This window comes from Carassius gibelio, chromosome B21 (genome assembly GCF_023724105.1).
Source record: "Carassius gibelio isolate Cgi1373 ecotype wild population from Czech Republic chromosome B21, carGib1.2-hapl.c, whole genome shotgun sequence".
NCBI classification, from domain to species: Eukaryota; Metazoa; Chordata; class Actinopteri; order Cypriniformes; family Cyprinidae; genus Carassius; species Carassius gibelio.
This window is the reverse complement of record NC_068416.1, coordinates 20,184,511-20,199,086: the sequence shown is the minus strand read 5'-3', so window position 1 is coordinate 20,199,086 and position 14,576 is coordinate 20,184,511. Positions and strand designations below refer to the sequence as shown.

Sequence of the window (14,576 nt, the reverse complement as noted above, 5' to 3'; positions counted from 1 at the left end):
TAAAAAACATTTGATCTTAGAGGCTTAATTAGGACTGCCATGATTTGAACTCTTGGGTGTTTACAGTTCTTTAAAACACATTCTCTAGTTGTTCACTTCGTTATTTTTTCCTGAAACAAGGTTTTCATTTAGCTGCAGCTCATTACTGAAGAGAAATCTTTAACCACTGAGCACATCTCAACAGCAAGAGGTTTTACCTTGGCCTACACTGTCACCAAGTGTGAGAATACAGTAAAGTGCAGTGTACAAACAAGTGTTTCCATTGACCCTGACCATGTCTTACACTGTACAGCTTCTATAGAGGAAGGCAATGCAGCAAAATCCATCTTATTCAACATTAAATATGAAGTATGCTGATCAAGAGTTCATTCTGGTCAAAATGAATGAAAAGAGCATTCACAATCATAGTCAAAGTAACCGCATAATTTAATGCTTATATTTTAGCTCTAATCTAGAAATCAAACCAGTAACATTAACTGAGAATTTTCATTACATTTTACTTAAAATTGGAGATACACTTGAAAAAAGGACAAAAGGAAACAAAAAGAAATACATACATACATACATACATAGATATATATAAAAGAACATTTCACAAATTATAATAGACAATGATATCCATCTAGACGTCAACGTTTATCAAGACTATTTTGAATGTCTTACACATAAACAGTTTAAAACAGATGTGGTTCACAGCAGCCTGAAGTTGTCGAATTGTAAAAGCGGATGGTTTAAAGAAAGCAAAAGATTATCTGTGTTTTTCTCAAATGGTTTGGGTGTGAATGTGTAAACTAAACCCGTGGTAAATATGGCATACTTCAGCTATAGTCTCTCTGGGCAAGATGCAAACTTGATGCAAAGAGGTCTTCAAGTGAAACACTGACGATATCTAGGGAGATCCCTAAACTAGTTTTGTTAACAGTGAAAGAGTTTCTTCCGATTCTACAAGAGTTTAGTTCGAGCAAGTTTGGTATGTGTTGTTTAATTGGTGTAGAACTTCAGTTGGAAGTGAGCTGAGAAGACGAGCTGCTGCTGCCTGAGCTCTTGGCGCTCTTCTGCCCCCTGGTGGCGCTGACCTGCCGTGGCACGCGCTGGCTAGAACCATCTCTTGCAGATTTCTCCCCTTGACCTGAACTTGTTTTACTGCGTACTAAATCACAAATACACACAGAAAAAAAGCACATCAACATAACACATATAACCCATACATATGTGACGGGCTCTATCATTTTGAGTTAAAAGTTGCAACAAATTGTGATTAATTTTTTTTATTTTTTGAAATTCAAAAATGTCTGTCTGATGTGTTTTAATGTGGGGTCAAATCATGATGATGCTTCAGTTCAAACAGCAGCAAACACTCATGAACTGATCGTGTATTTTGCTTTAACTACTAGTTAATAAGTGCAAGACAACTTCTTCTGCAGCCTTGGTTCCCAAAGTATTTGTTTTTCACACAGGAATTTTAATAAGTCTTCATTAAAGAGTTGAGAGCCATGAACCAAACCAACCCGCTATGAGGTGAATCATTTAAAACTTGATTTGAAGCAAAAATTTAGTTGAAAATGAGACAAAAAGACAAGACTGTGCACCTATAAAGCTTTAATGAGGGAAAGAACTACAATCCCATCAAGCAATATGACATAACTGAAAAAAAAGGATAGATAAATATAACACTATTGATTTTATTAAAGTATGCATAGATTTATTAAAATATGCATACATACATATAAGACTTATTCTATTCGGTCATTCACAGTGATTCATGAAAGAACTAACTAAAGAACTTTGGCTCTGATCATGGGAATCATGGGTAACGTAGTTTGTTAGTTATCAATAAAAATCTATTCCCCTACGAAGATGAATAAAATTCTGACTGTTGCGCTCTATAGCATGAAAAAAATAAGTAAACATCAGAGTATATGTTCAAGGATTCACAACAGTTTCATAAAGGTTTAATCAAATCCACGGTCAAAACAACTCAAAATGATGGAGAAGGTCACATGAGGGAAATTTTGTTCATAAGGGGTGACACCAAGATGATTTATAACAAGTCAGTTGTATTCAGTGATGAAGTGGCAAACACCATTCGTTTAAATGAAGTTGACAGTCGCATGCATGCTTTTCAATGTTGGTGGCAGGATAGTGGTTTACTAGTGCATTACAGTGTCACATTCGACACAAGCCATTAACAGACAGTCATTTACCATGAGAAGCAGAGGACTCTACAGCTGGATGATAGTCACAGAGTCCATGAGACACATGAAGGATGCAGATCTGGGGCATTTCACCCCCATATTCGGAGCATCGAGCCCACAAATCTCAGGCACAATCAGTGAGGCATGAGAATGAGAACAGATATTCGGCAGTATGAAGCTGAATTAGTTATGTCAGCATGAGAAATGTGCTGCAATAGTTCATGGGAGTGAAGAGAAGACCTTGAACTCGCAAGCATCAGGATTAAGAAAAGGATGAGAAAACCAAGCTAGAAGAGAGAGAGAGAAGAAAAACCTTGAGAGACGGGAGCACTCGTGTCACCCGCACTGTAGACCACTATCTTAGCCCCTCCCCTAGGTGGGCGGGGCACAGATGCAGAGGGAGGGGCTGCAGTTTTAGCACTCTTTCCTGAGACCACACCCTCCTCTTCTATAGGAAGTCACACACAGATTACCAAAAATGACAGTCGGAGTTCAAAAGTACCATCAGTACAGCATGAATGTTGCTTTGTTTTCTGACATCACCCATTTTCCAACTCAAATCATGCAATTCTGTGGCATATTATGCTTTGGTCTCCATGACTTTTACATGTGCAGTACTCACCTCTAGACTCAGAAGGTGCAGTGGCAGTGTGGGATGCTGTGGATGTGTCACTGGTGGATGTTTCAGAGACCTTCTGTCCCGCACACATGGTCTTTAGGGTCTGAAAGACTGCCAGAGGTGCAACGTTCATCTTTAACAGGTCCACTATGATCCTAGGGCAGAGTGAGATGGACCATGTAGAATCATGCAACAGTACCAAATAAAAACTGCTAACTCAGTAAGTGAGGTTGTGCTACAGTGATTTTACTGTGTTCTTATTGCTTTTATGATAGTGGCAACAGTAATAGGATTGAAGTCAGCAGTGTTCAGTAAAAAAAAAAAAAAAAAAAAAAAAAATATATATATATATATATATATATATATATATATTAATAAAACAAAGCATACAAAGTCATATGGTTCATTAACCTAATAAGTCAGAAACCGGTTAACCTGGCTTATAATGAGCCAGACCAAAGACAAATCATATACAAAGATGGTTCACTCTTTACTTATGAATTAGAAAAACTGCAATGCGCAATATGGCAGATTGGTAAAGTCACTGCAGCTGCCGTTGGAAGCTCTAGTTCCCGTAGATATTGACTGCACATGCGCATTGGCTGGTCTACCCTGAAAAATATGCTTTTAACGCTATTTGAGCATAAGGAACAACATTCACGGGGCATTTCATTTCTGATTTTGTTGCTTATTTGAAATATGTAATTTAATTTTAAGAGTTCAGGATTACCCCATTCATTTAGATAGGACTTGGTCTTGGGTGACCAAAATAGCTGCCTGGAGGCGTTGCAAATGTGGCCACCAAATGAACAAACTTTCCTTGAAAGGGACTTTGGCCAGACATGATTTAAAATACAAATGTTCTCAGTTCAGCAAGTTGGTGACTGGAAAATAGCTATGACTGATTTGATCAAATTGATAGTTGAGTTGATGCATTTAAAGGGAAACTTCACCCAAAAATGAAAATTATGTCATTTATTAGTCACACTTATGTTGTAAACATGTAATACCTTCATTCATCTTCGGAACACAAATTACGATATTTTTGATGAAATTCGAGAGCTTTCTGACCCTGCACAGACAGCAACACAACAACTACCAAGTTCAAATCCCAGAAAGGTATTAAGGAAATCATTAAAATAGTCCATTTGACATCAGTTTTTCAACTGTAATTTAATGAAGCTATGAGAATAGTTTTCCTGCATGAAGAAAACTAAAATAATGACTTTATTCAATAATTTCTTCTCTTTAGCGCATTCATGAGAGTATCATGACAGATGCGATCGGTGTGATGATGCTGACACAGGAGACGGCGATCTAACTTAAAACCTAGATGCAAGCAGAGGAATGCACACACATGCATTGTGGTACTGTTCTGAACACACAGTGGAGACTGACATGGAAAAGAAGAAACTGTTGAATAAAGTTGTATTTGTTTTCTTTAAGCACAAAAAATATTCTTGTGGCTTCACTGGTGTCACATGGACTATTTTAACAATTTCCAATTTGCCATCTATGCAGGGTCTCGAATTTCATCAAGAAAAATCTTAATTTTTTTTCCAAAGATAAACAAAGCTATTTTGAGTTTGGAACAACTAGAAGGTGAGGAATTAATGATAGAATTTTTAATTTTGGATTAACTATCCCTGACTCTGACTCAAGGTTTCCTTCAAGACAAATAATTATACATTTTTTATTTTTTTATTTTAGGTACTTCTTTCAGGCTAGAAAGAAAACCAAAACTATTCCAAAAACTATTTGGAAAATCCAAAATAGTTATCTAGGTGGTAATCTTTTTACACTTTATCAATTAGCATTTTTAGATTTCAGTTAGGCTACAAGATGTTTTCTCACAAGAAGTTTTTTCTCATGCATGTGCCAGAAATCTCCACTACAGCAGAACTTGCATACATCAACCCTTTCAGTTTAATTCCTAACAATATCTAAAAGGTTTGAAAGTCTTTGGATATTTAATCATATAATGACTTAATTGCATATTTCACCAACAGAAAACGTTTAATACAAAATAATGTACAGTGAAATGAAAGAATAATTAGATTTAGTTAATTTCTTTACCCTATTCACCTATGGTGTCCGTATACTGACATTATACGTTTTCAATTAGATTTTGTGGGACTCACTTGAAAACCTCTTGATCAATGACTACCCCAGCAGCCTGAGTGAGCTCGAACAGCTCAGTCTCCTCCGCGTTTAGGACCTTTTTCTTCTTGATGTTGTATTTCTGCACATTCCCGCTCACGGTGACGCTCAGAGACGGGGAATCCGGGGCCGAGGGCATCGCGCCGGGCTGCGCTGACTGTGACATATGCGTCACCTAAACACTATAAAAATATATAAAATCAAACAGACAGCAATCACAAAACAAACAACGGTGCACTTCTGTCAGAGTTTACAGATCCTGTACAGTCCACGGAAACACTAGTGTCCTCTCATTAAATATATTTCAAGTCAAGTGATACGTGGTGGGGTGTCCTACGCTGGTGAATGGCCTATTTTATGGTAATATATTATTATAAATGTTGCACAGAAACAACCAAGCTTGACGCATACAATTGAGTGTGCATCTATAAGCTCATAGCTACCACATAAATCACTGAATTTCCTGTTCCGTCCCTGTTTATGTTTTACACAGACATGCTGTTTAAGCTTTAAATAAAACGGTTAAAGTTTAACATAATACTCACAAAAGCACACTAGTGAATTGCCCGCGTCCGCGTGCTTCCTCCACAGCTTAATAAACACAAAAGTAGCGTTACTTACTGCCCCCATCCGGTCTGGAGAAGGCATCGGCGGGTCACTTCCCCTAGAGGGCGCTAGAAAACAGACTCTCTTTGCACATTCAAAACCAACCTGTGCATAATTAAGTACTTGCAACGTCTAGTATGCTCAACGATTAACAAATTGACCATGACCATAATATAAAAGCTGTGATTTATAAAAAAACAAAAAAAAACAAAACAAAAAACAAGTAAACAGCGAGAAAAACCGACCAGCTGCTGTGTTTGTGGTGCTTCAGCAGTGGTCTGAGAAACAGTTGACAACTGAACAAATACTGAAACGGAGAATGTTTTAAAGCTATCTAACTGAAAATACCCTTCATTTGTTACCCAGTGGTCAGAAAACGCGCTGAATAAAAAAAAATGTAAAAATTCAGTAAACTGAATACCTTATAAATCACATTCTAATCCCAGAAACTATTATGTTTATTTCATTTGATTAATTTGTAAAATAAACAGATAGAACAGATATTACACAAAAAAGCCCAAACAGTAGAATTATTATGCCCATAAACCTTCAAAACGTTCATCACCATTTTTTTCTTTATTTATGAATTTATGATCAGTTACATGGTTCTGTTTATGCTCAGAGAACATCAGGAATAAATCATATGCTTTAATCTGAGATAACAATGGGCTGGATGTACATTATCCCTTATATTCTTTGAGTGAAAAGAGCATACAAGTACATCAGAAAGCATTGACAAAATCAGAAATTAAACATAAATAAGAATGGAAAAGGTTACAAATATTTGAACATGGAATTTTTTAATGTATATTTTGCCAAATTACAGATTTATGTATTATGTTTGGGAATTGTAACAGCAATTTGTTAAGAATGAAGAATGGAGACCAGTGTGTTTTTAATGTCAAGTCATTTTCAGCTAAATCTCTGTACTTTGCTTTCAGTCATCTCTTCTGAGTCTTCCGCTGAGCTGAGCTTCTTAGATGACACAAGGGACAATGACACTTCCCGTTTATCCTCTAAAACCTTAGATGAAGTCAAGCCAGTATCTGGCAAATCTAAGTCCAAGCCGGGGCTCTCCAAACAGGGAATTGCCTCGGCTGCTACTAACTCAAGCTCTGTGGATTTATGTTACTCAGTTTGTAGTTGCACATCCATATCCTCCAGTACTGTTAAAGTGCCACTGATGGCTTCAGTTTGTGACTCCTCTGAATCTACATTGAGCTCCAGAGCCCCCTTGTGGCCATTGATAGTGATGTTATCTGCCCCTGACCGTCTCTCCCTCCTGAGTGAGGACAGCTGGGCCTGCAGGAACTCTTTTTGCTGAGCTTCCAACTAAGGAAGGTTTTCCAACTAAGAATACAAAAACAAAGAAAATAAGACAGTTTCACCCTGGAATGATACATCTTAATTAACCAAAGCCTGTACATTCAGAACACTTCACACACACACACACACACATCCAAAATAAAAGTTTTTGTTTATATATGAGTGTGTATTGTGTTGAAAATATAAATATATTTGAAAATATTTACATGTATATACATTTATATTATCATATTCATATACATCAAATTTATTTAATACATAAACATGTTTTGTTTTTATTTATATATACACAATAAATAAACACAATATAATTATATTATGTAAACAATATCACAATTAATCATTTGACAGCACTAATCCATATACATATACATATACTTATATATTAAAGTTGTCCACATTGTCATTTGGAGGTGAAACTACTTTCTAGATAGATGAACATAAACTTCCTTTAAAAAGTTGTAAGATTTTGAAGGAAGTATCTCATCAAGACATTAAAAAGGCTATAGTGTCACATGATCCTTCAAAATCATTATATTATGCTCATTAGCTGCTTAAGAAACATTGTCTTATTATTATCAATGTTCAAAACAGGTAATATTTTAGAGGAAACCAAAATACAACTTTTTTTGATAAACAGACAACATTTATTTTTGAACTGTCATTCCAGAATGCTAGTTTAAATATTTATTTGTTGTTTTGCTTGCTTGGCAAACCAAATAAGTGTATTTACTGTCAAAGTGTGTCCCATGTGTTTATACAACAGGGCAATTTAAAATTATTTTGTGGTAAAGGAAAACATACTGCAAATGTGCTAGATAAAAAAAGAAGGAAAATATAGAATTTTACATCAATAAAAGTAAAAATTACTTAATTTAGAAATAAGTAAGGAATAAATGACGATGGACTGTTGAAATATTATAAAGTATTGTACGCCCGAGGTGGCTGTTACACTTTGGGTGTGCATTTTTTTTCTAATAATTCAACAGACAAGAGTCAATTATTCACATCTCTTTGCATCTAAAATCGTGGAACACAGCGCTCAGAAGTGCTTTTACAAAATAAAGCGCAGTGCCGAATCAGCAATGTTGCCATCAAATAAAGAAGTTGCCATGCCAACCTGCTACTGTAAATAAAAGCTTGCCCCGCCTCCGGGGTCTTCTAATTGGTCCACTGAATTGGAACTGACATTGATAAGCAGCACTGCGTGTAAAAGTTTATAAGAATATAATAAGAAGTCGCACCTTCTAAATTGTTTGTAATTTTGAGGTTTCATTTGACCTGAAAAAGTGATATGTTCAATGCTTCATGTTAATAATGTTTACCTGTTCAGTGAGGATACCTGTAGCTGTGTCATAGATCACACTGTTTCCCTGTCCATCAGGGTCCATAAGAACAAGAGTCTGAGTCCCGTCAGGTGAATTCTGGGAAGACCCCACCTCTAACTCAGCTCCCAATGGGATTCCATTTCTCTCACCATCTTCCATCAAACACGGAAAGGTGAGGTCAACAACAAAATACTTCAAGGCAAACACCAAAACAGGTCATGCCCAAAAGAAAGCATTGTGACTTTGTCTACCTTTGGCTCCACAGTAAATAGAGTTTCAGTGTCAGGATGGGGTGAGTTAAGATGGATCCAAAGCTAGTGCCATCTCCACCTGGTCCAAGACTAACCGCCAGCCCTTCATAGGCTTTAACATAAGCCTCTGAGCTCTCACCATAATACTGTCGGCAGTTCAGATTCTAGAACAGCACACGGGCAAACATGATCAAAAAATGACATATCCAAAGTGAAAAACAGATTTAACCCAGGGTTATCCACCTTTACCTGTGTGACTTGGATCTAGAATGTGGTGTGGGGATTTCGGAAGTGTGTTTTATAGTGTTTGATGGCCCCGTCCCTCCTGTTGAAACCATTTCTACAGCGGTAACAGTGCCAGTGTGCACTTTTAAACCGTTTTTCTCCTTCAATGGTGCCCACAATCTCACAGTGGATGCAGCAACACAGCACCTTCAAGCCTGTCCATAAAAAATGAGATTGACCAAATGTCTCCAAAGGACATGAATCACATGTGATTCTATAGTCTCATTGAACCTCACCTGCAAAGTGAATGCCTTTGTCCACATGTTTGATGAGCAGGATGATGGGCTCTTGGTAAGCCTCAGCCACAGAACAGAGCGGGCAGTACATGTGCACTCCTTTTTCCTGCCCTAAACACTTCTCATCCTGACACAGCACAGGTGTGTATGTGCGTTCTGTTCCTCTGACATGAACCAAGGAATGGGGCTAGCAAAATAAACGCAGACAGCTAATGAATGAGACAATGAAAAAGTGGCCCTATTTCAATGTGTATTACTTCTTGTTAACAGCTGTTTAGGACTGGTGCTGACTTGAAATCCATAAATAATTTTTGTGTTTCTGAATTCATAAAGACAATTTTTTTTACCTGGGACAAAACTGTGACTAGAGGTTGCTGTTTATTAAATTTTCTTGTGAGAGCACATCTGGCGCTTTTGCACATTACTGTCAGAGTCAATCTGTTGAGGCCGCAGAAAAACAGATTGAGCGAGTGGTGATGTAAAACAGATTCAATTACTTAAATAATCCTTTCAGACAAGTGTCCTAAGAGTTACTGCTTTTTACCTTTCTGCTGCAGATATACAGCAGGGTCACCAAATCTAACAAGGCATGCAATATTAAAGTTCACTGAAATATGTTACACAAATTCACTCAGGTGATATCTAACCCCCTCTATTTTAAATCCTAGAAGGACATTTGCTCGGATGTAAACAGATGCAGGTATACAGCAGGGTCACTAAATTTGACAATGCAGGGTTACACATTACCAAAACCCGTTGCCCAGATTCACTCTGCTGATTTCTAACACCCCCTAATTTCTTTTCCAGTTGCATTTTGGGCTGATGTTAACAGCTGTATATACACATCAGGGTCACCCAGTCTGACTAGGCAGTATTAAAGGTTATCAAAATCTGTTACTTCCCTTATTAGAAAAGCTATGACTTTAATGTTACCCAGAAACATTCTGGTAATGTCTGAACTCCTCTATTTTATATCCTAGAAAGCATTTCGGTCTGATGTCGAGTGTGAAAAGATCAGAACAAATCGAACGAGAAAGGCAGCAAGAGATGTTACCAACATGTTTTATCCCCTCTATTTCAAACACAAACTTTAAAAAATATCTGATTATGTAGTTTATTTAGTTCGAATAAACATGAAAAATATTTTTTTTACACATTATAATTTGAATTGCAGATGCTTTACAAGTTTACATTTGTTTTAGGATACGTTTCTGCAATTTTTAAAAGCCCCTAGTGGTCAGAGGTAAACATAAGCATTGCCAAACCATGCAATGAAACTTAGCCCATGGTGTTACGTTTAACATGATGAGAAATGTTTACCATGATTATTATCTCAAGTTCTCGTTTGCAAAATTATTCATGTAAGTTACACGTTGAAGATTAATTACATTTGCTTAAATGGGCCTAAAGCAAAGCTAACAATTGTTTTTACATGTATTTCACATAGCCTGCAACTAGCACGGAATGGGTCGTTATAAAATAAGTTTAATAATATTACGTTGATTATGTAAATCTTGACTACTGTACTGAATTACATTACATTTGCACACTTAATCAAGCTAACAACTTTTAGCAAGCTAACACACAACTCACGGTATTTCACGTTGATATGATATAGAAATCCGATTTAAATTCCGCTGTCCGCTCTCGTTTGGAGATATTGGGCGTTTGGCAGAGCGCTTGTGTGTGGTTCGTCATCTGTGTGTACACACATTCACCTGCGAGTTTCTAGTCACCAATAAATGCAAAGAAGAGCTGCCTTAGAGTTCAACCTAAATTAATTTAATTGGTCTCCATTAGTTTTGTTGGAATTTTAAACCAATCAACGCCGTAAGCGATGAATAGGGGATGTCGGTGCCACCACAACGATGGCGATATATATATTGACTATCCACTATTAAATCTTTAAAGCACCCTTATGGTTAAGATACGTTTTTTTTTTTATTGTAAATTAGCAATAGTGCTACTAAAAAAACTGCTATAAAAAAATTGTTTGGCTGAAGTAATAATAATATATTTTTAAATGTACCTTAAGAATGTGATTCTACACAACTCTCATAGACATCTAAAGACACTGTGCGTACAAGGGGATGTAGCTCAGTGGTAGAGCGCATGCTTTGCATGTATGAGGCCCCGGGTTCAATCCCCGGCATCTCCACTTTTCTTCTATTCAACACCATAACAATATAAAATCTAAAACAGATAAATACACCAAAAAATGGAATTCGAAGGCATTACTTAATGTAAGATCAATTTATTAATTTTTTTTCTTGCAATTTTCTTAATAACCACAAGAGGTCCGTCTCTCACATTAATAAGGTTATATGGCATGTCAATCAACTGGCCACTCGATTTGTTTTGGATGTGTAAATGAAGCAAGCATAAAACCAGCTGTCACAGAGTCAAAAAGTGATTTGTATAATTGTGATATACACAACATGTTTCTTCTTGTTTACTCCATTCTTCATCTGGCATCTGTCAGCAATGGCTACAAATCACATACAAATAAAACAAATTCAGCCATTGCCTCTCTATTCAGCACCTAATTTTCTTCTTTAATGTTATAAAAGCAAATTTTTGCAAAATGTAAAGTAAAAACGTAAACAACAATTATACACTAGCATGTTAATGTTTTTAAAAACTATATTATTATGCACACAAAGGCTACATTTATTTGATTAAAAATACATCAAAACAACATTATTGTAAAATAGTGTTACAATTTGAAATAATTGTTTCCATTGTAATATATTTTACAATGACCTTTATTCCTGTGATTGCAAAGCTAAAGTGATCCTTCACATGATCCTTCAGAAATTATTCCAATATGCTGATATGGTTCTGATTTCCTTTTAATCTTAGATATTTTATTAATCCTTACACACACACAGACACACACACACACACACACACACAGTATATATATATATATATATATATATATATATATATATATATATATATATATATATATATATATATATGTGAATCTTCTGGAATCTGCATTATATATTTAAATTATACATGTTTTTACTGTCAATTTTGATATATTTATATCTATATATAGAAATCTTCTGGAATCTGCATTATATATTTAAATTATACATGTTTTTACTGTCAATTTTGATCAATTTAATACATACTTGCTATATAAAAGTATTACGTAAAACAAAACAAAAACTTTTAATCAGTGTTTATACTTAGAATTCATTTTAGGCATCTTAAAGTGGATGTCATCATATACTTACTCTGTCAGTTTCATTCTCAGACTCTGGATTCTTCCATTTCTGACCGAACAGAAGCTTCAGCACTAACAATCCAAAAATAACAACTGCAATGCCAAATGAGTTTGCAAACAGAGCCTCAGCAGGCAGTGTCGTATATGGTTTGGTATTGCTTCCATTTCTCCCATTTCTGCTGAGACACAATTGGTTGGAAACACAAATTATTAGAGGATGGATCCCCCATAATAAGAGCAGCCTACTCAGGTAATTCAAAGAGAAAACATTATTATGTATCTGAATAAGATAAATCACAGTCATTTTTTGCAGCTACATGCTTGTTATTGTCACTCACAGTGTCAGCAGTAGTTTCTCATTGATCCCAGACAGGCTGGTGATGAGACTCAGGATGAAGATAGCAATGCCCATCCAGATGTGAAGAGGTTTCAGATGGGCTCTAAAAGCCAAAGGGGTCCAGGGCAACAAGAAAGCACAAAGACCCACAAACCACTATTCAATCAGAGGACAAAGGCACAGGAGACCATGTCAAGCATCACTTCTTTAAAATTTGATGGAGTAGAACATACTCATGGAGCTTTACTAAGCATGAAGCATTGAAAATACTGTGACATTTCAGTCAGGCTTGACCATGTATAGTGTACCTGCAAAGTGAATAGGGCCACTGTGGAGATCCCAGTCCAGCTGTGTAATGAATACAGATGAGGGATGTTGTTGGCAGTGTGAAAATCAAAGGCAGCACACACTCCTAGCACAGACAGCACCATGGCCACAAATAACAGCCCTGCATGGGCCCGCTTACACCACCACCTGCTCCAGGTGAGAGGAACACGGTACAGGACTATGGCTGAGAGAGAGAAACAGACACAGAGAGAGCAGGACAAACAGATCAAACAAAGTGTTTTTGGACATGGCATAAACACGAACTGTACCACGTATCAGAATAATATGTCTGGAATTCCTGTTTTTCTTTTGAAGTAAAGGAAATTTAAGGTCAGGGACGTTTATTAAAAATGTATCTATTTATTCCAAGAATAAAATTCTATTTCAAATAATGTTATTTTAATCTTTCCATTCATCAAAAAGATACATAATATAATATAATATAATATAATATAATATAATATAATATAATATAATATAACATATTTGACAGTACATCTGAAATTAGTGTATTTTGATCAGATACATTCATTTCAAATACATTAAATCACATTAGGTTAAACAAAAGAAAGAATGTCACACTTTGGGACGTTATGTACAGTAAATAAATGTAGTCTCAGGGCCGTCTTGGAAAAACATATGTGATATTAAACAGAAATAATTTGTGATTGTTTCTTATAGGACTATTTGTGATGGAGCAAGACCGTAAAAATGAGAAGAAAAGAGAAGAAGTATGCCAGTTAAAAACAAGAGGGAGAGGTGTTTATACATGCAAGACAGAAAGAGAAGCGTTTCCTCTCACCATTTCCATACAGCACCACGAGACTCGTCACCATGAGGACCGGGTGCCAGTTAAACTGCAGGAAAGATCCATCCCAGGCAAATCCTCCTCTCCAGGTCCCACTCCACAGACACACGAACATCACACACAAAAACCCCAGCCACACACTCAGCACATATATGGACACGGGGAAACTCATCTAAAACAGAGATGACCGGATTAATATATTTCAGAGCAAAACATATCTTTAATATTTAAATAGGTCTTTACATATAAGGTTTACATCTTCAATATAGCTTTCAATTCTTTAGACGCCAATGCCAGTGATGTCTAATAAAGCTGTGCAATGACAGAAAGTTTATAAAAGCTTTAATTACAAAATTCCTACCTTTCTTTTTATGTTCAAGACATCCAATGTGCACATCTCCCATTTCTCTCTGTGTCTTTCTTTTATGCGTCCAGCCCCAGATTTTGAGAGATGTCATGCAAGTCATGGTCATGCTATTAACTCATTCTCCTTGAAATTAAAAGATGTTTTGATGTGCCCGTCTTAAGTGTCTACATAACTATAATGGTGTCTCAAGGAATAGTGATATTAATAATTTTTTGTACAGGCTAATCTTATTTCTGGCTTATAACAAAGGCTATCTTGTACCCACAATGATTTAGATGTTTACAAAGGTGAACTTACATTTTTCAAAACTTAATATATTATAATATCTGATTTGAGTGCCAAATAAATCACCATGCTGTTCTTTAAGCCATTGGTTTAGGTACTAAACCACTAAAAATAATAAACAGCAAATACTATACTGAAGCCCTAAACACAGAACGCATTGCACATTTGTCTTTTTTGCTGTGTCATACAGATGGAGCACCACAAAGGC

The 14,576-nt window shown here is 36.1% G+C and overlaps 2 protein-coding genes, 1 non-coding gene and 1 pseudogene across 6 annotated transcripts; 1 reads left to right on the top strand and 3 right to left on the bottom strand.

Moving 5' to 3' along the window:
- Window positions 1–402: 402 nt before the first annotated feature.
- On the bottom strand, window positions 403–5,635 carry mzt2b (mitotic spindle organizing protein 2B). Of its 4 annotated transcripts, none has more exons than XM_052588822.1 (5): window positions 5,520–5,635; window positions 4,956–5,156; window positions 2,818–2,969; window positions 2,509–2,643; window positions 403–1,150 (listed from the first exon to the last, which is right to left on the bottom strand). In XM_052588822.1, the coding sequence occupies exons 2-5, from the start codon at window positions 5,138–5,140 to the stop codon at window positions 999–1,001; spliced, it is 624 nt and encodes a 207-aa protein (XP_052444782.1). In that variant the 5' UTR covers window positions 5,141–5,156; window positions 5,520–5,635; the 3' UTR covers window positions 403–998. The 4 variants fall into 4 exon arrangements, with proteins under 4 accessions (XP_052444782.1, XP_052444781.1, XP_052444784.1 ...); XM_052588821.1 differs by lacking the exon at window positions 5,520–5,635 and adding an exon at window positions 5,229–5,387; XM_052588824.1 differs by lacking the exon at window positions 2,509–2,643 and having other exon boundaries at window positions 5,520–5,577.
- A 1,073-nt stretch (window positions 5,636–6,708) lies between these two features.
- Window positions 6,709–10,840, bottom strand: LOC127985605 (uncharacterized; annotated as a pseudogene).
- A 252-nt stretch (window positions 10,841–11,092) lies between these two features.
- On the top strand, window positions 11,093–11,164 carry trnaa-ugc (transfer RNA alanine (anticodon UGC)). Its single transcript has one exon. It is a non-coding gene; the product is annotated as a tRNA-Ala (tRNA).
- A 145-nt stretch (window positions 11,165–11,309) lies between these two features.
- LOC127986517 (lysosomal membrane ascorbate-dependent ferrireductase CYB561A3) lies at window positions 11,310–14,236 on the bottom strand. The gene is made up of 6 exons (XM_052588796.1): window positions 14,078–14,236; window positions 13,711–13,888; window positions 12,890–13,092; window positions 12,583–12,737; window positions 12,255–12,420; window positions 11,310–11,494 (listed from the first exon to the last, which is right to left on the bottom strand). Exons 1-6 carry the CDS (start codon window positions 14,111–14,113, stop codon window positions 11,471–11,473), a joined length of 762 nt encoding a protein of 253 aa, XP_052444756.1. The 5' UTR covers window positions 14,114–14,236; the 3' UTR covers window positions 11,310–11,470.
- Between the last annotated feature and the right edge of the window lie 340 nt (window positions 14,237–14,576).

What these genes read in the sequence shown, in the direction of transcription:
- mzt2b (XM_052588822.1), bottom strand. Translation starts at nt 5,140, where the DNA reads ATGTCACAGTCAGCGCAGCCCGGCGCGATGCCCTCGGCCCCGGATTCC. An exon ending in ATTGATCAAGAGGTTTTCAA is followed by an intron (nt 2,970 to 4,955) that starts GTGAGTCCCACA and finishes ACTCTGCCCTAG; the next exon opens with GATCATAGTGGACCTGTTAA. An exon ending in TGCACCTTCTGAGTCTAGAG is followed by an intron (nt 2,644 to 2,817) that starts GTGAGTACTGCA and finishes GACTTCCTATAG; the next exon opens with AAGAGGAGGGTGTGGTCTCA.
- LOC127986517 (XM_052588796.1), bottom strand. Translation starts at nt 14,113, where the DNA reads ATGTGCACATTGGATGTCTTGAACATAAAAAGAAAG. An exon ending in TCTTGAACATAAAAAGAAAG is followed by an intron (nt 13,889 to 14,077) that starts GTAGGAATTTTG and finishes TCTCTGTTTTAG; the next exon opens with ATGAGTTTCCCCGTGTCCAT. An exon ending in TGGCCCTATTCACTTTGCAG is followed by an intron (nt 12,738 to 12,889) that starts GTACACTATACA and finishes CTGATTGAATAG; the next exon opens with TGGTTTGTGGGTCTTTGTGC.